A 24,675-nucleotide genomic window follows, 5' to 3' on the forward strand; every position below is an offset into this window, starting at 1 on the left:
GTCTGACATGTGTCTCAGCGTGGCGTGAGACAGGTCTGTGTTTGTCCAGACAGAGTAATGACGAAGCGAGCAGTGTGAGGCCGGGCTGGCCAGTCCACACAAACCCCATGGGAGCTCCTTAAGTGGACGGATGTCTCCCAGTGATGCTACATAACAGGGGCCTGGCAGGCGCTGCCAACATGTCGATTCTTTTAAACAATAGCTACACAAAAAGTGTATATTATAAATACAGGTGCCCGTTTCCATTGTTTCTCAGGTAATTAGTCGGCTGCTCGTGGGTGTTAAGCTGACCCCCTTATGGCTGCACCTCGTGTTCGGCCCTTTGGTGCGAGCTCTCCTGGAATTTTTGCTTCGCGTAACGGTGGGTTATCACACTGTTTCCAGCTTTCCCATGTAGTGTGAAATAATGAACCTGCGCAGGTTGTGACTTAAAAAACGCAGTTTGCTTTTTTTTTTCCTCTGGAGGTAAAAAAAGAGAAAACGAACAGAGATTATGTTTTTACTCCTTGACAAGATGCAGAAGATCTATGAAGAGCAGACCGGTAGCTGTGTGAGCAATCGTTCCCTGTCGTCTTCATTCATCCGTCCTCAGAGCGGGCCGTCAAAATGAAAGGACACATACCTTGATGTGTTTCTCAGCAAAGCTGAAAGACAGATGCCACAGACTCATCAGGCTCACACATTACTGTGTCTGAGATGAATGAAAGTCTTCCAGAATTTACACATTTTTAAGGAGTGAAACACCAATGTTTTTGCCGGTTAAAATAAGAAGCTGCCTTTGCTTTCTTCTCTCATGTCGACTTGACACTATTTCCCGAAGACGGTGCTTTTGAATTATGCACAGACAGCCTTTGCTTTAAACGATTGTTTGCTGAGTTCTAAAAGGAGCCGGGACTGAGATGAAACCCAATGCAGCGAAAATGAAAGAACTTTCAAAGTGAAGCTCAAAGCGGAGCTATTTAAGGCATTCCCAGCTCTATGGTACTTTTTATTTTGTATCTGAATGTACAGTGCAGTACAGGATTAGCATAGTTGAGACGTATTATACTTGTAGGTGAACACAATGGATATTACATGCAGGAAACAGCTTAATCTGATCACAGTGCTTTATTCGGCCCCCTGCGGGCCAATCCTCTGATGTAGCTGTTTTTAATTGCTATTAATAAGCTTCATGCTTAACAGGAATTTTCACAATGAAGTGCGATGAACTCTGCTATGTGTGTGTCTAAATTATTATATATTTTTTTGTAGACATAAATCAAGTTCATGTCTTTAAAGTTACAAAACTTAATTTCACGGCAGTATGCGTATGAAGACTATGCAAATTGTTCTGTACAGTAGCGAAGCAAAGGTTAATTGAAAGGAAAAACCAAAGCTCTTTCTTAATGTGTTTATTTTTTAAGAAGGGGCACAGAGTGAAGTGGTGTGTGAAGGTGTGTGAATGAATGTGCGGTTGAGTTAATGTGTGGATGAAAGCAGCTGGGGGGGGGGGGGGCACTGTGGCGGATGCCTATTGATGCAGTTACAGCTAGTTGGAAGCAAGATATTTGAGGGCAGACTTTTTTGGGTGGGGGGGGGGGGGGTTAAGCATCAGCAGAAATGCAAGGTTCAGAAATATGAAATGCATTCATTCAATTATGGGGATTTAATGGATTCCTAGTTGAACATGTGTTTTACGCTCGTTCCCCTCAGTTGATGACATTGAAACGATGCCATTTCTCCGGATTAAGTGGGTGGCAAAGTGGAGACGGTTTTGAAGTGCCGTTTCTGGCATTATATTTTAGGTTTTCCTTCACTGAATGACATAAATGGCCAGTTAACAAGGACGGCTGATTGAAATTACAGAGCAATTGATAATTATTTTCAATGTAAGCCTTATTAAGACACGACACTGCAGAAAAAAACCCACTTTGTTATTTCACAAGCTATTTTTGCTTTTATAACATGTGTTCATTCAGATTTCACTTTTTTATCAAGCAGCAGCTCAAAGTACATTTTTTTAAATGTTTCCAGTGAAACACCATATCTAATAAATGAACTGGCACAAAACAACATTCACACCTGGCTCAGAATCAACTGTAACAACTGTAGTAATCCCTCTGTAATAGTAATTAGAGTTTGGAAAATTCTGCAACAAAATTAAGACTCGCTGCACCTTTTGGTTGAGTGTTACTTAGTAAATATTTGCATGCTAAACTAAGATGGCGACCATGGTAAGTATTAAACCGGCTTAACCACAGACTGTTTATAAGAAGTGGACGTAGTCATCGTGACATCACCCATTGATTTGTGGACGGTTTTCGAAAGCCTTGTGTTTGGCTATTCCATCGTTGTCATCTTGGATTACTCACCAGACACCAGCCGAAAACAAACTGGACTCTGCCTCCTGGTCGCTTGTGGCAGCCTCTGGGTAAAAGAAATGCTGACTCTTTGCCAATCTTCCAACCCGACGTATGGACTGCCGCTCTACTTCTGAAAAATATTTATTGAACAAACTGTAACTTTCTTCAGACCTGAGCGAGGTTTCCAATTATAAAATGGGGCTACTGTGTTCTGCTAACGTGACCTCTCCTCTTTAGTCAGCTGTAGAAATATTAATGGCGCCTTTGAGGCCCGTGCAGTCTACCATATGTTTCTGTGAGACTGCTCGCCATATTCACTTCCCTCCTCGGGGCTTCTGCCAGTTCCATTCAGTCTAGCTGTGTAGACACCGGCGGGATTTACTGCTCAACTACTTTTTATTCCATCAGTCTTCTGTGCGCTACTGATGTAGTCTGCATATCCGCATGTCTCCGTGCTGCAGGTCCAGGAGCCTCTGCTGAAGAACTGCTGCAGAGCTGCTGCGCTGCTGGCCAGAAATGGGCCACAGACAACCTCCACTGCAACCACATGCGACTCCTGAACAATGACAGGCACTCCATATGCAGGTAAGTTACTGTGTTAGCTTCACGTTTTTTTGAAGCTGCTCATGTGATTACATTTTTTTCCGAACCACAAAACCACAAGTCTAGTTTGTAGCTGTGATAAGCCTCTTTATTTACAGCTTTAAAAAGGTTACAACTTTTTAAAAGGGATTCCACACCAATCTTTATACACATTTCATACTTAGCAACAGTTGTCGTTTTTATTTTTTCGGGTATTTATTATGTTATCAGGTTCCGTTCTCATAAGCGCAAATGTCTTCAAATTTGGCTCAAATGCCCAGTTGGACTCTGATTAGAATTTGGTGGTCAAAGATCAAAGGTCACTGTGAGCTCATAAAACTGATTTTTGGCCACAACTCAACAATGCACATGCTAATTGTGACAATGGGATGCAATGATTAATGAATGTTGTTAACTGCAACTTGACTGGCAGCAGTGCCGCCAATTCAATGATTACCAGTTGACTACCATGCTCTCAGAAAACTCTGGTTGTTTGTCTCCACCTCTCGAGTTCAAATGAGCCAGTCTGGACGGTTTTCAGGACCAAAGAAATCACCCTGTTGTCTGCATAATTTTGTCTCAACACAACTCTCATTAAGTGTAGTTAATGACTATGTCTGTGTGTGTGTGTGTGTGTGTGTGTGTTTGTTGTGTCAAGTGTGGTGTGGAAGCAGTGCTGCCTCAGCTCTGTAAAGGAGAGCCAGTGTGAATCGGGCATGACTTCAGCCAGAGGAGGGGATACCTGTGAAGTGGAGGAGGACCAGTGCACAGATGACTCCTACCAGGTACATAACCATCACACCATCACACCCTCTAAATGGATAGTGAAAAGAGAGGAAAAAAAAGAGGAAGATTGTTGAGGCGTGACTGAAAGACGCACTGTTATGGGTGGACGGCGCACACGTTTCCTAGACACCCAGATTCTCCATAAAACAAACACTGAATTGATTAGAATAGAAATATTTGCTATTTTGGGAGTCCTGTATGTTATGACTGAATATTTCAAACAGCTCAGGATGACAACACTGGACCGAGTTATAGTTATATAGTAGGCGGCGATAAATTACGGAATTCCTTGGAACTGCCACAATAAATGGGTGAATATTGAGCTTAAACTTATTTCAACATCCCCTGGAATGCACCATTGTTTTTGCCCGATTAAGATTTAAATTACAAAGTGTTTTAGCAGAGACGCTTTTGTAAAAGGTCAGATATATTGATAGAGAACTGCCAAAACCTCCCGTTTCTGCATGCGTCCTCCAGCGAGCCTCGTGAATACTTCCATATGAAAAATGGGAGTCGTGCCTTTGCTCCGAGTCAGCACCGACAGCATTCCCCGTTCCTCCAAGAGGAAACCCAGCAGTTTGGCCCCTTAAGCCAGCTGTTGAGGCAGCCGAGCCAGGTCATTGTTTTTGAGGAAAGTATAATAAAAAAGGTGGAAGTCTGGTTTTCTTTGCATGACACGTGGTTCAGTTGAGACAGCGGCTGAAGCCCTTAAGTCCACAGGGATGAACCAGCCTGCTGGCCTGTTTGGCCCGTTGCGTCTGCCCCTCCGGCTGGTTACGAAAGCAGGTCTAATGGCGGAGGCGACATAAAGAGAGGCAGTAATTAGAGATGTGAACGGCATCCCGGTGGCACGCTAATGGGCTCTGCTGCCTGTGTCCGGATGGGCAGGTGTGCTGCAGCTGCTGTGCCCTCGGCTTGCGCGTGCGCAGTGAAGGACGGGGTTGTGATGCCCACCAATATCTGGGCTACCCGTGCGGGCACGTCTTCCTCACCTGCTGCGAGGAGGCGGAGGAGGTGGAGGAGGTGGAGGAGGAGCAGGCCGGTCCGAGGCAGATTCCACTGACAAGGAAGCAGAAGCCCAGGCCGACGTCTCGGCCTAGAAAAGGTACCTGTTACCCACCGCACAGCAGTGTTTTACCAACATGGAAAGCACAAATCCTCGTGCACATTGGTATTATATGTTACAAACAGCCCCTTGTAGTCAGAGGTGCTCTAGTAGAAGAGGCAAGTGAAGAAGAAACTAATAACACATGCTTTAGAATAGTTACAATAATTAGATATCAGGTCTCTTATTACATCTGGAATATTTTAAATTCATTCATCAAATTCACTCTTTCAAAAGAATATAATTCCACGATGAAAGAAGACTTGTGAATGAATCTCGACATCCAGTTCTGAAATGTGAGGCCAATGTTGAAGTGACTTGCATTATCACAAACGGCCAGTAGGGGGCGTGCAAAAAGTCAGATTGTAAAGAAATCTATGAGAAAATGACTACTTCTCACTTGATTAATTTCCTCAGTAAACATTGTTTATGGTCACAATCTCTAGTTTCAAGTCGACGCAAAACATCCACAAAAAAAAATGTAGCATGATGTTCATTTAGTAAATTATGATACATTTAGAGTCAAATACACCATAATGGAGGGTATATTTTAGGGCGGGCTACCTTGTGGTTGTGAGGTCGCTACCACGGGCTTGTTTGGTCCGGGAGTTGTCTGTTTTTTCCCGTTAGACCTACCCCCTTTCAAACTGGGTTTTTATTTAATGAAACTTAATTGTAACAAACCTATACATTACTTATTAAATGTTCGGTTGTACTTAGCTCCACCCTGTCGTGTCACTTCTGGTTGCTTAAAGCCAACATGGTGATGGCCAGAAACCAAGATGACAATGGCCAAAATGACTTCACTGTGACTACGTCCACTTCTGATACATTCTCTGGTAGAGAGCAGATTAAAACGACTTGATCTTGTGATGCTGTCATTGTTTTAATCAACATGTTTGGAACAAGTCAAACAGAAATCGTTCCGCCATGTATTGCGCTGCCTTTGCCAATGATTGATTCGGCACAGTCCTGGCTCATCTCCAGCAAAAATATATTATTTACAATTGGCAATGATGCCATACATCGATGGATGTCAGTCCAACGGGGACTTTGGCATGCTACTGCAAATCAGAGAACAAGAAAGTAAAATCTCCTTAAATTAAAACCATAAACAGGAAAAGATGTAATACAGTTTTCCTCTGTTTCCTTCTGAAGCTTTTACAAAAATGTTTACTACAATTGGCAATTTGTTTAATGGTTTGCAGCTGTAAATAGCTTTTCCATTTCCTTCATGCATTTCATATAGTTATTTTGACTATACCTAATTTAGACTTTGAGACTTTTAGTTTTAGATTGCAACAGAAAACCCAAATCCTGTTTATAATTACTGTGTAGTCTGGATTGGGAAAAAAACAAAGAGTCTTCAGAATAGACAGGCTGCTTTATTTCCAAGATCCTAAAAGCCATCTTGATTTGGACCCTGGTCATACCACTTCTTTTGATTATTTACAACACATTCTCACTCCCAAGTCGTCATATACATACCCTTGGTCAATGGCCCAGCTCTTCAAACTATAACGTTCCCCTCCATTGTCAGTTTTGGACGTGTCAGGGAAAGCACGTCAGTTTCTCCTCGTCCAACATAGGTTTACTTTGTTTTTAGGTTTACTTCATCAACAAAAATACTTAGTTAGATGTAGGCAACAAAAAGAATCAACACAAAAACTATGGTAAAATAAATCAGTTGACATGTGGTTTCACATGGGACATAAACAACGGTCTCGTGGGTGATAGTCCTGTGCTATTCAACTGTTCCAACCTTTGGACTTTTCTCTTTATACAACATCAGTTGCTCTTAATGACACAGGTAGGTTAACATTGGAATTAGCTGAAATCGCCGGTGCGTCTCATACAGATGCTAAACGGCGCCTTGGCACATTGGTATCAGTCGCAGAGGGCCACTGACCAAGTGGTGGTGTATGACGAGTTGGGAGTGAGAACTAGTTGCATTTAATACTTGAGCCATCGCTATTTCATCCTCATTGAAGTTAACTTCAGATGTAGACTATGGCTAAGTTTGATCTCCCAAAAAAGGCCTGGATGCTCTGGGAATAGATGTGTCCAAGCTGCGTTGAATCAGGAACAATCGCAGCACAGGCTGTTGTCTCTCTACTTGAGCCAGCAAAGTTGTCCTCTTTTGCCGATGCATCAAGCACGTAACGCCAGTGACATTTACATCAATGAGTTTTCAAGCAGAATAAACATGCCTTAGTGCAAACGTACCCCAACACCCATTAGTATCTGTATCTATCCACAAAAGCGTTGTTGATTAGTGAGCGCTTCTGCTTCTGTTCAGTGCTCTGGCCTCTGAATATGAGTCAGCCGTGGGAACTATTGGAAGGAATTTGCATGTTTTTTATCAATGACATGCAAGGTGTGATGGGTGAAATGAGGGTTTAGAAAGATTACAGGATGAGAACACACATCTGTTTGTCGGTCCGTACTCGTACTGTGCCATTAGATTATCTTAGAAAGGTCTCAGAGCTGAGAGCTTTGTGCAGCTGTTTAGTTTACATATTGGGACCAGACACGCAGCATGCGGTTCATTATTAGTCAGCCTCTGTGGCTGTCCTTTTAACGAGAATAGTTGTGTGATGGTGAGGTCAGTCTTCTCTCCTCATCGCCTACGCCTGTGATTTCATTCACAACATCAATGGAATTCCTCCTCATCCCGGCCTTTAATGGGCCCCGCCTCTAACTAGCGACTGCAGCTAATTTAAAGGTAAATGTGAATGATGTCATTCTGAAGTGGGAATCAAATAACCCGCTGAAAGCTGTGAGAGGTTTAGGAGCAGCAGAAACTCTTAACGCTCTGTCAGTGTGTGTGTATAGCTCTCTCACACACACACTCTCTGAATGCCTTTACTTTGCGAGTATTATAGGGATGAAAATATGGATGAGATGCACTGTAATTATTTCCGTGGGGGATATGTTTTCAGACTTATGACTCACTGCCTTTTAATTAAAACAGGAAGCGATTTAAACCCCAGATAATGACTGTGAGAAATGTTGACTGAAAAACCCCCAAATCTGGGTCCATCACTGCTGCAGTAAACACTTTTTCCCCTTAGCTCTTGATGTGGGTGTCTATGATGAATCTAGATGCGTGCACAGCACTGTTGGTTCTTGGCGCAGTATAGTTAAGGCACTAAGATCACCTTTCCACTATAACTGGTGGTTTAGGCATTGAAGCTGAAAGCATCAGTCTGAATGTAGGAGTAGGTGTTGTTTTGTCTTTTTAGGTCGTTTCATGAGGCTAAGTTAGATGTCCCAATCTAAACCATAGGCTGTGTATAGGGAAGTGGACGGAGTTGTAGTGATGTCACCCCTTGGTTGTGGGACTGAAACTACAGATTGAAACCATAAACTCATATTTACAATGTTTACTGAGGGAATAAATCAAGTGAGAAGTAGAGATGCTTTCTCAGACTTCTATACAATCAGAATTATTCTTTGTAATCAGAGAAGTCCCCCCTGATGGCCATTCGAGAGAATGCAGCTTAAAGCACTTCTGCATGGCTTCCCTTTTTAGAAACAGAGGTTGCCGCCTGGTCTAAACACACAGAAGTTTCAAGCCCTGAACAGCTCTTCTTCTAACTTAACCTATACTTCCACATAATAAGACAGTTAACTAATGACATACCGCTTGTCTTTAGAAGTAAGGTCAGATCAACTACTGTCGGTAGTTTTGTAGTTTGTAGAGATGGCCTTCACTTCCTCCCATGGTACAAAATGGAAGCGACAATAAACCAGAGCTGCCATCTTGCGCTTCGGAGTCAGAGTCTGAGCAGTAGTGACACTTTTTATCCAGGTTGCGCCCACTTGCTCTTACATGGGCTAAAGTTCCGGACCAAGAGTACCAGGGGCCTCACAGTAAGTGTCTTGAAGTGTTTCCTTAAACTAAGGAAACCTTTTAAGGGACTCTGTGTAGTCCCTCAGCAAAGGAGAAAGTACTTACGAAGGCGAAAACTTGACCACTGACTTTTGAGCTTGTTTCTAGTGGTTTCTTGTAATGTTAGGAATGTAGGAATTGAAACATTCTAAAGGAGGAGTAGGTGATTCAGTTTCATGAGGTCAAGTGCGTGGGATTAAACTGTTCACTCCTTCTACTCCTTCCAGTCTCAGACAGAAAGTTCCCCAAGGAGGCCTTCTCCATCGGCACCACGGATGAAGCTGCTAATGCAGTGCAGGAGCAGGAGGACGTGGACGAGTGTCGGCTCCACCCGGGCCAGCTGTGCCAGCACACATGCACCAACAGCTGGGGCTCCTACCGCTGTGGCTGCAACCGGGGCTACGTCCTGCAGCAGGACGGACACTCCTGCGCACCAGGTGCCGTAACTCACCTGGAAAGCTTGACTCACACGTGAAAAGCATTACATTACATGTCAATTAGCTGACGCTTTTATCCAAAGCGACTTACAATAAAAGCAGAGCAGTACTCATCTCCACTGTTGTCTTATTGATGGGATTCTGCATGAAATGAGTCCAGATGGCTGCATATTTGAAATGTTTCACTAATGAATCATTTAAGGTTACCCCAGAGATGTATGGGAGACTCCCAAGAGACAATTATATAAAATGGAAGCAGTAGAGATATCCTCATTCAAAAACCCTGCATGCTACATTTCCCTTAATGAAACTCAATAGAATCTTTCATTAAACGCTTCTTGCCTGTTATACGCCCATGTGTCTCAAAACTCCCAGGCAATATAACCCAAAACCATGATGACCAGTGTTATTTCCTCAGACTGGTCAAAGCTCCTCAGGAGTTACTCAAAAAGTAGCCTACAAACCCTTTCGGCTTTCTCCGCCCCGCCCGCCCCTCCAACACTGTATCCGGTTCTCTTTATACATCCAAGCAAAATAAGACATTTCTAGTAAACAAACACTGTTGGTCTGTTAGAGTTGTGTTTGTACCATATTATACTCACTTTTTAACGTGCTGTTCATGTTGCCTCGTGTTCCTTAGGCACGTGTGTGTATCGTATTAAAATCTGACTGGAATCCATAGATGACGATGAGGGAATGAACAATAAAAACTGACGTATTTTACTTCCATTAAAAGCTTAAAAACAGGACTCTGAACTTTACTGGTATGTGTATCTACGGTCGTTATTAATGTGATTACGTCGTGGTTAAACCAACAACAGATCTCCTCATCATACTTATGGCACTTGAGCAAAAGCCGCTTAAACAGGGTCGTCAAAATTCCCCAAGACCTCAAATAGAAGATAATTCATTTGCAGACCTCTCCGTGCTCTATAAAAGAGTTTAATGGCAAAGACGTACAGCCTGGGCCAATTTATGTCCTGTCAATAGGAAATAGATATCAATATTACCCTTTTAAAAGTTGTTTTTGTGTATCACGAATGTGTAAGTCTTTATTCATTCCACAATTCAATTAATTTGAAGGCACAAATGAATTTCCTTTTTGTAGTTTAACCCTTGGGTGTTCTGCCCGGTCTCTGTTTCCATGTGCAGTGAGTCCTGACGAGGACAACGGAGTCCAAGAGTACGCTCCCGCTGTGGTCCCAACGCAAGCTGTCACATCCGGTGGGACCACGCCCGACCCCGCCCACCTCGACCCATGTGCAGGTAAAGGCAACATCACACAATTGAGTCATTTCAGCGAGACGATGGGCGTCCTGCATTCTCTGCTGCCATGGTATGCAGCATGTTGTGTTTTCAGATAAAAAAACGCCTGATGTTTTTGGATGAATCCTCTTATTTTGCCTGACTTCATGGTGACGTTAGATGCTCCTGCTTTATAAAAAAAAGGCCATGATATGTATATGGCTTTGATCAGTAAAACTTTATTTCTGTCTGAAACCACTATGCGTCGTTGATTGCAACAGTCTCGTCATGCTGCTCAAATCAATCAACAATGATAAAAAAACATCTTGTGTGAAATATTACCCAATTATATGTAGTATGTAAATGATTTACTTAATTTGTTGCCCGCCTTTACTAACGTATACATCTATACCACAATATACCTATACTATACTACTTGGCTAAAGTTACCACTCCAGATATTATAGTTAACTTAGAAAAACGCAAAGGCACTATCCATATATGAAACAAATAAACTTTGTACACAGCAGAGGAGGGCCTCTTAAAGGAGAACACTACCTATATATACAGTATGATATTTCCATGGCCTAGCAAATCAAATCAATTTCTCTGGACATGAGATACTCTCTCTCTGAGCCAGAAACCGGTGAAGTAAGTCTCAAACAAGGAGCTGCTTCCTAGACAATGAATGAGAAACAGACTTTGTCTAATTTTTTACATCCAAATGAAATATGTTCTGTAGTGTTTCAAAACAGAAAAGGTTGCTGTATACACAGAACGTTCCCCCATGGGTGCTCTCAGTATGACTCACATTTAAATCTCTTTCAGCACTCTAGTTTCTGGATTTGGGGCGAGACTTGATCATTTTCACTGAAATTGATGGACTGTCATAGAGAATAACAGGTAGAAATTTGTATCGTCGCCCAATCCCGGGTGGTCCTTCTGTGTGGAGTTTGCACGTTCTCCCTGTGGCAGCGTTCCCTCCGGGTTCTCCGGCTTCCTCTCACTGCGCAAAGACATGTAGCTCAGGTTAATGGGAGAACATGAGCATGAATGGTTGTCTGTCTCTATATGTGCCCTGTGATGGAATGGTGGCCTGTCCAGGGTGAACCCTGCCACCGCCCAATGTCAGCTGGGATCGGTTACAGCGCTCTATAATGTGAATCCCTGGTTATTGAATGTCATCTCAAGTGTGATGACGTAGCAAACATGATGTGGTTGAGCAAAGTATAATGCAAAAAAATGTCACCGTCACTGATATTAGCTGCTCATTATCTTATAAAACGATTAGATTTATCACACATTCTTAAAAGACACTTTTATAAGACAGTATTTTGATTATTTTAATCTAATTTGAATTATTTGCTTTGATTAGTTGGCCTATTTGTGGAAGTCGTTTGAACTTTTGTTTGAAAGAAAGTTTATTAATATGAAAAAAAAGTGTCCCATCTTTCCATTTCACAGGAATAAACAGAGCCATAGTAGCAGTGTAGTAGCAGTACAAGCCGACGTTCAGGAACACATCTAAAACTATACTCGATCTTTTTATTCAGTCTGGCTTCGGAGAGTGTTTCATATGAGGCAGTGAAGTGCTCATGCAGTCGCTGGTGTCTCCAGCCTCTAACCTCATGTCCAGAGCCAAGTGAGCAGGAGGCATCTGCTCAACGAATCAGCCCTGCTTTTTATTAAATCAACGAGACGGGCTGACGTGTGTCTCAAGTGTTGCCTCCGTTTCCCCCCGTTTTACTCCCCGAGGCCAATAACTCCCTCATGAACAGAAGTACAAATAACGGGGCCACTTGCCTCGCTGCATACACCACTTATGCATCACTGGTAAAGTACTCAGTCACAGTTGATCTGACGCGTCCATGCCACTGCATCTTTGCGAGCCGAATCTTGATCGAGTCTGGAGGAGATCAGCGGGGGAAAATCCTAGAGTGTCTGCTCCGGACTCCCAACGAAAAGCCCTGCTTCTCCTTCAAAGTGTCTCTGGTTGTTAGTTTTAGAAGACGCTCGTCAATGTAACAAACGGCCTTCTGACTGCTAAGCAGGGAATGTGTCGTGAGAAATCATTGGGAAACGGTTCCTCGCCACCGCCTTTTAGGACTATCGGGCTGTTAAAGAGTGAGAATTGATTCCGTTTGTGTTGAACTGAGATTCCTTCAATGAGGGACGAGGGTGTGAATGTTGGGTCTGTGGGAACCTCGAGGGACCAAGACATCAGCACAACGAGTTACAAAGACGGCAGCGAAACAGCTCGACATGAGCTGAACGACAGTCCCGCGCGTAACCCAGAGAGATGACTGCAGCAGAATCATGCAGCTCGCATTTTTTCCCCTTGTGTCTTGCAGAAAACGGGCCCTGCAGGCATCAGTGCACGGCGGAGGCAGGCCGGGCCCGCTGCTCCTGCTTCCCAGGGTTCTCGCTGAAGACGGACAGACATACGTGTGAAGGTAATGGTTGCCACTCCGTCTCGTCCTGGCTCCGCTCAGCGATTCAACAACGCTTGCGTGTGTGTGTCCCTTGAGCTGTTGTTTGCTACCTTGTGCGAATCCTGCTTGAGGGGTGGAGCAAACAAACCCAACACCGTGAACAACACCTCTCACTGTTGTGTGAATGAAGGACCCGTACGGCCATGACAGCAGGACAAAAGGGGCAATTGAGCAGTTTGTTCAGACACTTTTTAATAGGACGCAGTCCCAGATGAAGGAGGAGAATGCAGTTACTGTGATTCTAAACAATGCATCGACTGACTGGACTCCCACATCCTGGTGGTGGAAGACCTTTTCCTTGGAGCATTATTCAACCATGGGCAATTACTCTGTAGCAGCTACACATAGCATTTGTTTACCTACAAACCTTCAATTCACAACGTTCTGCATGAATACTTGAGGAGGTGAGGGTCAGAATTCACAGCTGCAATTTGTTGTAGTTTAAATGACAGAAAATCCAGCGTGCTCTTTCCGCAGCACAAGAAACACATAGTAACACAATTATTTGTTTTAATATCTTCTCATTCTATTCTCCAAATGACCGACACTACTCTTTCAACACTGATCCTCTGTGCGTTGATTCCACACTCTGAAACACCATTCCCCTCTTCCAATTATTAATGCCTAGCTGTACTTCTGTGGTTATTTGGGTGAGTAATGAGTAACCCATTACTCTACACAGATGGTAATATTGTAAAGTTAATTTTGTTACTTTACAACGAAAGTAACTTCTAATATGTCATAAATTACATCTACATTTTTAAAGTAACTTGCTCAACACTGTGATAGAATTCCTTGAATATTTGGGAAACACGTGAAAGTTGCAGAGAAATTAATTATCCTAAAAGAATCGTATATAATCGTTCTCCAATTTTGCTCAAACAGCATTACTAATCTTGAAAGTCATCTTAATGGTAATGTACCATATTTAGAAGCAGTGATGCAGAGACGTCGTATGCGGATCTGGTAGTGGCAGCGACCTGTCCATCACAGTAAGCCCGCCCTAAAGGATATTCTGGTTTATGGTCTATTTGACTGTAAATGGACCATCCTTTACAAAATGAACATTATGCTGTATTGAAGAAGATTTGAAAATAGAGATTGAGACCATAGACTCATGTTTACAATGTTTGCTGAGGGAATAAATCAAGAGAAAAGTCATTTTCTCATAGACAATTGGACTTATTTTTCCAACTGGAAACCCGCCCCCTGTCGATCAGTAGAGAGAATGCACGTTTTAAGACACTTCTACATTGGCTTCACTCGGCAGAACCAGAGGCCTGCTATGGACATTAGACCTCCCTCCTAAAGAGAATATATATGTTTCCGTGTGTGGTCTTACATGCACTGCAGTCGTTAGTGAGTTGATCTCTGAATTTACAAAGGGGGTGAAAACTTGAGAGCAATTTCCCTTTTTGATAAAAAGATAGGATATATGGACACGTAGGAGGTGAGTAATATTTACATGAAAATAGTTTGCGTGAATACTATTTTTCTTAAATCGTGTGCTGCTTAAATACTGAAGGCCTGCTATAGAAACTTGGATTTCCCCGCACTTGTGACGATGAATATATACTGTGAGAGTGCAGAGTTTATTTAATCTGTCAGTCAGTCAGCAGATGTGACCGTACCTCTAGATGTATGAGCACCACATGAGCGCTGCCCTCTCCGATATCACTCCATTCAGCGACCGGAGTGAGGGACAAAATTGTTCCCATATGGTGAAGATGTGGGTGGGCAACCTTTTGATTTAGGGTGGAATGGAACACAGCAAATAGTACCGCGAGCTGAGAGACAGTAAATTGTGGAAGTAAACCATGTGTACAATGTGGTACTTGTTTAAGTGTGGAAACACTGTGAGGAATTAACACCGAGGATGTTTGTGCAATCACAAAAGCTTGATCCACTACAGCCTTATTTTGCTCTCAGCCACTGCAGGATGTTATTTAGTATGAAAGGGTTTGGGGAAAAAAGTAGTGTTTTGTACATGGAGAACAAAACGCTGGACAACAAGTAGACAAGACTGACAATTGAAAGGGCAGAAAGAGAAAAAGATCCCTCTGCGCAACAGTTGAATAAGAATACAAGGAATCACCAGTCATTGGTAAAATGAATTGGAAGTTTAGCATCAAAAAGTGTGATTAAAAAGGAATAAGTTCCTGTTTCAAGTGCACAGAAATGACTGTAAAAAGATGGAATAGGCTATTCTTATAACATCGCAATATAAATAGAAGGTTAGTCTAGGGTTAGCGGTATTGGAATTTGATAAATGCATATCAAATGGACAAAATATGGACAAACAAATCACAGTATAAAACAATTCAATCCCACCACTAAGTAGACTGCAGAGGGACCAAATTATGTAGAGCACAAATCCCCTGTTGAATTTCAAGAATGAGCTTGTAGTTGCAACAGTATTCTCCCCTGCACTGTGGGGATTTTGACTAAACAAGTTGTATTCAAGTAATTCTTCTTTTGGGGCAAAAACTATTACATGTGTGTTGGCTGCATACACGTATTCTAACTTGTATTGCTGTAAAACAAAACTGGTACATTTCTGATACTGATAAATGTGCATCATGTCATTAGTATTAAAACCAGAAAATATTCATCTCTAAACACACCAGAAATTGGTTAAACTGAGAACAAGCTAAATTGTCTTCTATTAAATGCCAACTTGATATGTGACAGCAATATTTCCAAGTCTGAAATGTAAATAATAAATGTAGTTTCTTAATTATACTCTTTTTGTCTCTAAAATACTCATCATTGAAGGAAAGAAAAAACATCACCATACCAGGTGTGTCCAAACTTTTGACTGGTACTGTATGTTTAGCGACTGCAAGCACTTCTATCGTGACACATTAATATATTAATTCACATTTACAGGGTAAACAAAGCTTTTTTTTAAACTCTCTCTATGGTGTGTTCAGCTGCAGTTGCTCCCATAGAGATCCTTGCGGTGTGTCAACGTGGATAGGATGACACACGCTGTTCTTAAAGTTTCCTGGCAAACACACTGACAAACCAAATTCAGACACCATAGTGGTTTCTCGCTCCAACACATGTGGTTGCCACCTTTGCACCTTCTATCAAATTCACTGCCTCAAACGGCTGCAGCAGTTAATATATGGATGTTAACTATGGATGAGCGACACATTTTGGTTCTGAAAAGTGAAGCCTATGCTGAAGTGCCTTAAACCTGCATTCTCTCTACTGTCCATCAGGGGCGACTCCTCTGGCTGTATAGAAGTCTATGAGAAAATGACTCTTGATTTATTACCTCAGTAAACATTGTAAACATGAGTTTATGGTTCTCAATCTCTAGTCTCAAGTATTCTTCAATAGTGCATGATGTTCATTTAGTAAATGATGGCAAAAGAGTCAAATAGACCATAAAGCAGGGTATGCTTTAGGGCGGGGCTACCTTGTAATTGACAGGTCACCATCACAGCTGCATACAGGGTTTCTACCACAGGGTCATTCCTCAGCAGTTCAAATATAGTTACTTCCCTCTACTGGTTGCTTAAAACCAAGAAGGCAACGGCCAAAATCTAAGATGGCAATGTTCAAAATGGATGGGTACCTAGTACCTATCTGATACCAGTGTGTGGAAGAAAATGGGATCGTTCTTTTGTGTTGGAAAATATCAGGCTTGACTTAAATTGCGACTTAAATTAATTTAACAAAAAAAGTATATGTGTACAGAATAGTTTTTTAATTAAAAGAATTGTATGCAACACCTGACTTGCCTATTATCATACATACCCAATCCAGTTATACGATAAAGCATACAAATAGTTTTGGTTACAAAAAGAATCGCAGGTATAGTGTGACTGGAGAAGTTTCAACCCTACTTGGCACTCAATTATTTCAGTCAATACCGTAAAAGGTATCACGTACCGACACACAATATATACACACACCCATACTCACAAATACGTCCGTGTTTATCTTCGCTGTTTGTGTGATGATTGGGGAAAACCAAGGCACACAGCTCAAACTCCTCACACTCCCACCAATCTTCATTTGTGTAACCCTAACCCTCCTGTCTCAAACTAAATCTGCAAACAAGCCAAGGCTGACTTCATCCACCTCAGGTTGAACTCTTAAAAAAAAAAGTATGTATGCCTCTGTGCCTCTTAATAGTCTTGCCTCTCAGACATCTCCCTCTGCACAGCCTCCTCTGGTCTCGCCCCTTGATGGAATCCTTCTTAAACTACCATCCCGACGCTACGTTCAACTTAACATTTGCGTTTCTCTAAAGAAAATAGTCTTTCTTTCCACCTTGTATTATTGGATCACTTCACCCCTCGCAACTGTGTAACGTAGCTGTCCTCGGGGACCCGTCGGGGAAGGTAGGGACCTTGAGGCAATAGGCACTTTTTTCTTTTTATTTCCCCACATCTTTTGAATGACGCACTGGAAATAAAGCTGGCCACCAGAGTTGAGGGAGACGGCGACTTTCAGTACCACTGGCAATGCGCAAACATTGGAAACGGTCCAACCCAACCCCGAAGGCGAACGAGGCCCGGAGGACCAGGCGCTCAGTGTGATTCGCCCCTGAAATACCCTCCCGACGACGGGGGACAACAGATGTGTCCCGGTTGGGAACATTTGCGCAGACAGGCCCCGAAAAACAAGAGTGTGTCGCCACAGCTCTGCCTGGAAAGTCCCGTCGACTCCACAGAGAGTTCATAATGTCAAAAGAGGAAATTGTTCATTTCAGTGGGTGAAGATGAATACGTTTGCTGCAGCTCCATAGAGGCTTCATGTAATCCAGTAAACCATGTGTTCTGTGGTGTGAGAGATGATGCTTGTGTAGTTTTTCTAAGGATGGATAACCTTAAGGGAAAAGAGCTGCTGGAAACCTCAGATCAGTATTTTTCCTCCTCCTGCTCCCCCATGGGAAAGGTGTTGCAAGGCGCAGGGGCTCATTTGCATCCCCCGTGGCAAAAGCTTTGAAAGTCGACAAAGGCGTTCAGCGAGGGGCTGCCAACAGATCACAGGCAACACGGGAGAATATGTCCCCCCTCTTGTTCCTGCCTTTTGTGTTCGAGCCCCGGCTTCCGTCATGCAGATTTGTACAGATTTTTGCCAGGTTCCCTGCGGAATGCAACATATTTCGGGGGTTTGATTTTCAAATCTGGATGACTGCCACACTCCCCCGCAAACAAGCATAAAACCACACACAATAAATCCCAGCCCAATGCTATCAGTGCACGCAGCCAATCGGCCGTGCACTGCGATGCGCGATAAGGGAAGGCGGCGGTTTGTGAGCCGCAGCGGTGCGACAGGCCGCCGTCTCGACTTGAGCCCGCCAGTGTCATAAATCAACAGCGTCTGTTTGTTGGCTGCGGTGCAGTTTTACTGATAAAGATCCAAAAGGTTTTTGCGATTGGGTTTTTTATTTCACAAGTACAAGCATAACAAGCAACATGGCTCTTGGGATTTACAATTTACAAATGCAGGTGGAATTAGGCAGTGGCCGGTCACGCAGTGAAATCTACTAGCCACTTTGGAGGGTGGCTGAAACATTCAAGTTGTTCTAACAAAAAAAATTCAAAATGAGCTGAAAGAAGATACATTTGTGTTTTCAGTTCAATGTTAAAGCAAATGTTTCAGTCTGACACTCTCATGGCAGCTTCCCAGCGAGGGATTACCACGCAGGCGAACATGTAATTTCCTGGTATGCCTCATACTCCTAGACATAAGAATGACTTCCTTTGTTAGTGCATTTCGCTGACGCCCGTCTGCTGCTGACTCATTGAGCTCCATCATGGTCACAGCCAGGGTCAGCTGGTGCAGGTGGGGTGGAGGGTGATTATGTACAGGCCCTGTCCATCAGGGTCCTCTAAGAGTCGGCCTCACAATCATACACCCTCTCCCCACCTCGTCACGTCACACACTGTTACTGTTGTCGTTCTTCTTCTGCAGACGTGGACGAGTGTGCGACCAGCACCCACGGTTGCCGGCACGGCGAGCGCTGTGTGAACACGGTGGGCTCATTTGTATGCGAGCCGCAGGTCACCTGTCCTGCGGGCTACCAGCTGAGGAACGATGTTTGCGAGGGTGAGTTCATTGTTCCTGATGCATTTCATTGAGCCAATTTTTTTTTTTCAAGGAATAGTCCAACATATTGGGGAAGTTATAATAAGATTCATATTACTCACATATTTATTTTGTACATGAAGCTGGAACCAGCAGCTAGCTTAGCAAGAACGTCTTAAGTTCACTATTTTAGAAGTTACATCTCATTGATTCAATCCAAACAAAACCCAAGGGGTAAGATGTGGTTTTATGAGCCCTGTTGTGCTGGACTATGTCTTGGCACATTTACTTGCTGGAGTCTCTGCCTGTTGCCTGGCAACCATTGCAGGGATGATGCCATGTTATTAGTGAGCTTAAGAGACAGGTTGACATAATTGTATTGTAAAAGTTAATTTTGACACAAATCAAATGAAACATTAGCAATCTGAGCCATGCATGAGCATGCAAAAAGAAGTGCAAAGATCTTCACTCATATGTATATCTGCAATTTGAGAGTAGAAAATATGGGAGATGGGATTTAGTTTATTTGTATAGCCCAATATCACAAATTACAATGGATGCTGGCACTATCAGCGATCTGTGAGTAAGCAGTGCTTGTAAGTCGATTGTGTTAAACGGGCTCCAGGCTAGCTGTTTGCCCCTGTTTCCAGTCTTTGTGCTAAACTAAGCTAACTGAGAGTAGTATTGATCTGCTAATCCAAGGTATTTCCCAAAATGTTAAACTATTCCTAGAAATACTAGCTCTCTTTACTATCTGTGCAACTACAGTATGTTTAAAGGTGCAATGGGTAAAATTCAGCCAGCAATTTAGAAAATGAACTGACATTATCAACAGAATGTGAAAAGGTCCTCAGTCCAACATGACAGGACGTTTTTGATAACTTTGTTTATTGGATTATATCCAAAGTGGAAGCAGGAGGAGAGCGGATTTCTAGCAACTAGGCCAACATTTTTTTAGTTTCTGCCACCTTGCTTTTTTGCTATTTGAAAAAAACAAACATCAAAGTGCATATGGACCGTACAGCCCTCTATTAGCATCACAACAAACACACAGAAGGGGTAAACTATAGGCCAGCGCCATACGTGAAGACTACACCAGAATTTCAGCAGTTTGGTTGAGCTTTGCATATATAAATATCCAAATAATAATAATAATAATAATGCCCTGCCAGTTGTCCTTTTTTAATAACTAATGAAACCCCAAATACTGATTTATATAGTAACGGCCCTCGTTTTGTGAGGTTCTACATTACCTTTCAGTGTGTTTCCACTTCATAACTTGGCACTTAGTTTGGCCGAGTGCTTGTGTTTGAGTTGGAGCTTGTTACTCTGTGTTGCCTCAGCAATTTAAACAACCACCGGCACGCAGGTCCAACAATCCTGACTCATACTGAGGCACTGCCTGATTCTACTGCTTTTTCTAATTGTATCTCTGAAAAGTCATAATTTGTCCTTAAAGAGTCCCGTGCACACATCCCTGAATAGACTGCGGTGTATGAAGTGTAACATGAATAGGTGCACGCGCACCCCCCCATCCCATCTCTGTTTAGTGGATTATTTATCATTTTCATTCAGACCATACTGTGACAATTGCATGTCTGTGATCATGAATCGGATATAGTCAGCAGGGCTTCATTGAGATTTATGCAACAGTTGTTTTGGCCCCAGTGGTGATGTTTGTGAGAGGAAGCGCATTGAAGCTCCGTGACTCGTGTCATCAGTTCTTGGCACCAGGGAGGACTAATCAATGTTGCTACATAATAAGGGTAATATTTAGTCGGCCATCCAACGGGGGGGGGGGGGACACAACTAATTAGCTCCATGAAAGCAACGGCGTTGGAAAGATATCATTCTCTGACGATGACTGGTGAGGGAAAAAAACAAATAAACCCTGCGTGCCTTTGGGACGAGTCTCAGAGCTCCTGAGAAACCGGCTTGCGGCGCAGAGGAACAAATCTCCCATTTAAACTCCGTTCATCACTCATGAGAATCAATAACTGTCATTTAAGAAGTTTTGCTCAACTTCTGCTAATTGCAGAGTTTTGATACAGTATTTTTTATAGGAGGATTTTTCTGGGATGCTGCACATGTTTGGTCTGTGCTTAAGCCCACAGTGCCACCTGCTGTACTGTTGACAAGCTGAGAGAGAGCTGCCGGCACATTTAAACTCTCAACATTTAAATAAAGTGTGGATCTCGTCTGCTCTTTCTTTCAGACGCTGATGAATGTGCTCTGCGGACCCATAACTGCGGTACGGGCTTTGCCTGCGAGAACACCGCGGGATCCTTCCTGTGCAATCCCACACACAAGTGCATCAGCGGCTTCACACATGACTCCTATGGCAACTGTGTCGGTAAGAGACACCTCAGTGCGGCGGCTCTCTGCTGCTGGTGTTGACATATGGCAGAAATGATGTCTTATTGAAAGGCAGTATATGAAAATCCATGTTCTACAGTTTATTTTGAGAGTTGGAGGTCTTATACTTTCATTAGACAAATAATTGATCACTCAACATGAACATAAAAATCCTGTTTGCACTTTTTTCCATGGATATGTGACACTGAGACGGTCGGGATCTGAGGGTTCCCAAAGTAAACTCATTGTTCAATATTTAGACAAGATATTAATGGTAAAATAAATGTGTTGCCTTATGGCAACTATATGCAAATCTGGAAGTGCATTCAACCTATTGGAATAGACTTACATAGAACTCGGCTACTGTCATTTCTGTTTACAGCTTTTAATCACATTTAAATAGGTAAAAAGATATATATTGTAATTTCAGACATTTATTAACTGTAACATATGATCTGGAATAATGACACCATAAAAAAACAAACATAGTTTTAATAGAAGAAATTGCATTTTTGGTTCACTTTTGTGTACATTTCTATTCAATGAGCATAGTCAAGTGGCCTCCTGCTTATGCATGCCAGGAAAATGTATGGAAGACCTTCTAATCTAAAATAGCTCCTGAAGAAAATATTTCTACCCTACCCCACCACGAGGGAGCCCTTGACCATTGTCACAAATAATAATTTGATGTAATTTTATTATAAAAAGTATAAACTACTCCCACTTTAAATCAATATTTCCAGGCGGCCTCCTTGCCTAATAGTTGAAGTGCTAACTAACAAAGTCTATATTTTAACTTTTGTTTTACATTTATAATAATAAAAAACATATTATTTTACATTTGGGGAAATACAGTTACTTGCTTTCTTCTTGAGAGACATCGGATATATCTTTCTGTTTAACATGAAGATATTGTCAGGAGAAGCGTAGCGTAGCATGAAAACAGTAGGCAAGAGGGAACTAAAAACAGTGTGAAAAAAAAAGACAAATTACAAGTCGTGGTTGTATTAGGGTTTATGGGCTCATTTGGTTGCAAAAAGAAGTCTGATTGTATAGAAATCTATGAGAATATTACTATTTTTTAACTTGATTTCAGTAAACATTATAAACATGAGTTTATGGTATCAATCTCTGGTTTCCATACATCTTGATCTTCATTTATTAAATTATGGTCCATTTAGAGTCAGATAGACCATAAAGCAGGGTATGCTTTAGGGCTGGGCTACCTTGTGATTGACAGGTCGCTACCGGTCTGGAAGTTTTCTCAAGTTTTTGTCTTGGTACTTTAACCTTTTCACTGTTAAATGTAACATTGATGTCGTATTCAGCCTGCAGTTGTACTTAGCTCTTGTGTCACATATGGTTCCAAAAAAACAAGATAGCAAAAGTTCAAAAAACAAGATGGCGACGGAAAAAACAAACAAACTTGGGGCTTCAAAACGGTAGTCGACAAACCAATGGGTGATGTCACGCTGAATATTTCCACTTCTTAAATATGTAAAATGGTACAAACAAAGAAATCCTGCTCTCTTTTAAACGACTTGCTAATTCATTTTACAGTGTGTAGGGAAACTTTATCAATTTGGAATGGGGGAATATCACAAGGTCGCCATAATGTTTACCCCTAAGTGCTCCTGTTATAAAAAGTGTCTCGTACACCCGCAGAGCAAAGTAATCATCAAGCCTAATGACTTTCAGCAGATGATCGCACATGAATTACAGATCTATCATTGATGCTCGGATGCTTCCTTTAGCTCTCAGTTTATTGGGATATTTCAGGCTTCCTCTGATTTTCACAGTTTTGTACATTCTGTGGCTTGTCCACCTGCCATTCAAGCACAATGTATCATTCCTGTGACTTTGTTGGTCCCTTTGAGGTACTTTATCAAGTCACATCTAACGGACATGACGAATTACAATTCAGCTTGGTTGTCTTTTTGATACTCATTCAGTCAAAAAATTCTATTCCTTGTCTATTATTTTTTCCGCCCCCTACTTCCACCTAACTACATGCATTGAATCTGCAATCCATAACCTGCACCATCAACACTGCTCCCCGAGTATTGCATTAAGAAGACATGATTAACATCACCAAGTTAATACACTTCCACATAATTGTTCTGATCAAATTCGAATTAGACATCACCGACCTGTCAATCAGGAACAAACCTCTGAGCAATCATTTCATTTTGCAGCTGTCTTCAATTTAATTTTTGTCTGTGTGTGTGTGTGTTTCTGCAGACATAAATGAGTGCAGCAGCCTGAGTGAGCCGTGCAGCTCAGGCTTTAACTGTATCAACACAGTGGGGTCCTACTCGTGCCAGCAGAAGGTCATAATGTGCAGCCACGGCTACCACGTCAGCCCCGATGGAGCCACGTGTGTCGGTGAGATTTTCCTCTGAAACACAACAGCCTTGATTAAGGAGGCTGGCTACTATGGAAACATGTGAATGACAGCATTGACGTTGCAAGACACAAGCGCTCAAGTGCGTTGTTGTCAGAGTGCCATAATAGGGAAGACCGCCAGCCAGTTAAGGTCAGAAATATGGAGGCCAAACATTTTACGAAATTAACTGAGAGAGAGAGAGAAGAGAATGAAGAGAACTCTGTTGGTTCAAAGCGCAGATGTGCAGCCTCACTGAGCCGCTGTAGACTCTTAGTCATGTTTGGATTGATCAACTAATTGTTTAGTTGATACAATGTTAAAAAATATCCATCACAATTTCCCCACAGCCCTGGGTGAAATACTGAAATTGCTTGTTTTGCTAAACCCAAAATATTTCACGAAGGCTAATAGCTATTCAGTTTGATAAATGACACACACAATTAACCAAAGATCAAAACTGTTTGGCTTTAAGTTAGACCCCAGTCAGGTGCATAGGGAGTCATTGCTGACACACTTTATCTCCCTCTCTGCCTGTTTAGACATTGATGAGTGTCAGATGGGGACACACCGCTGCAGACTGGACCAGATCTGTCACAACCTCCCTGGCAGCTACCGCTGTGACTGTCAGACGGGCTACAAGTATGACGGCCTCCTCAAAATCTGCATAGGTAGGTTTTGCTGTGTCAGGTCTGTGAGTTGATGACAAGCAGAGTGGAGTTTTGGTCGTCCAAACTGTTTTTGAAGCTAGAAAATTTCACTGGATTATTTAGATCTCATTGTACAGAGCGACACAAAAAACAACGATTCTGGGAAAATATGAGATGTCAAATCTCTCAGGCAGGTACAGGAACAAGAACATGAACATGCATGAAAATCAGAAAAGGTACAGGTAGGCAGGTACAATAATGAGTACAGGGACAAGAACAGATATGCAGGTGCAGGAACAAAAACAGGAACAGAAACAAGAACAGGAACCATAAGAGGAAGAAAGAGCAGGAA

The 24,675-nt window shown here is 42.4% G+C and overlaps 1 protein-coding gene across 1 annotated transcript in view; it reads left to right on the top strand.

The window, feature by feature from the left end:
* fbln2 (fibulin 2) overlaps window positions 1-24,675 on the top strand; it is a 53,613-nt gene that overhangs the window by 21,065 nt on the left and 7,873 nt on the right. Inside the window, exons 2-11 of the mRNA XM_034533224.1 lie at window positions 2,804-2,927; window positions 3,583-3,709; window positions 4,599-4,815; window positions 8,938-9,147; window positions 10,300-10,413; window positions 12,744-12,845; window positions 18,822-18,956; window positions 21,151-21,288; window positions 23,532-23,675; window positions 24,216-24,344. Of these exons, the coding sequence (XP_034389115.1) occupies window positions 2,804-2,927; window positions 3,583-3,709; window positions 4,599-4,815; window positions 8,938-9,147; window positions 10,300-10,413; window positions 12,744-12,845; window positions 18,822-18,956; window positions 21,151-21,288; window positions 23,532-23,675; window positions 24,216-24,344 (1,440 nt within the window). The remainder of the gene's footprint in view (window positions 1-2,803; window positions 2,928-3,582; window positions 3,710-4,598; window positions 4,816-8,937; window positions 9,148-10,299; window positions 10,414-12,743; window positions 12,846-18,821; window positions 18,957-21,150; window positions 21,289-23,531; window positions 23,676-24,215; window positions 24,345-24,675) is intronic.

This window comes from Cyclopterus lumpus, chromosome 5 (genome assembly GCF_009769545.1).
Source record: "Cyclopterus lumpus isolate fCycLum1 chromosome 5, fCycLum1.pri, whole genome shotgun sequence".
Taxonomy (NCBI): domain Eukaryota; kingdom Metazoa; phylum Chordata; class Actinopteri; order Perciformes; family Cyclopteridae; genus Cyclopterus; species Cyclopterus lumpus.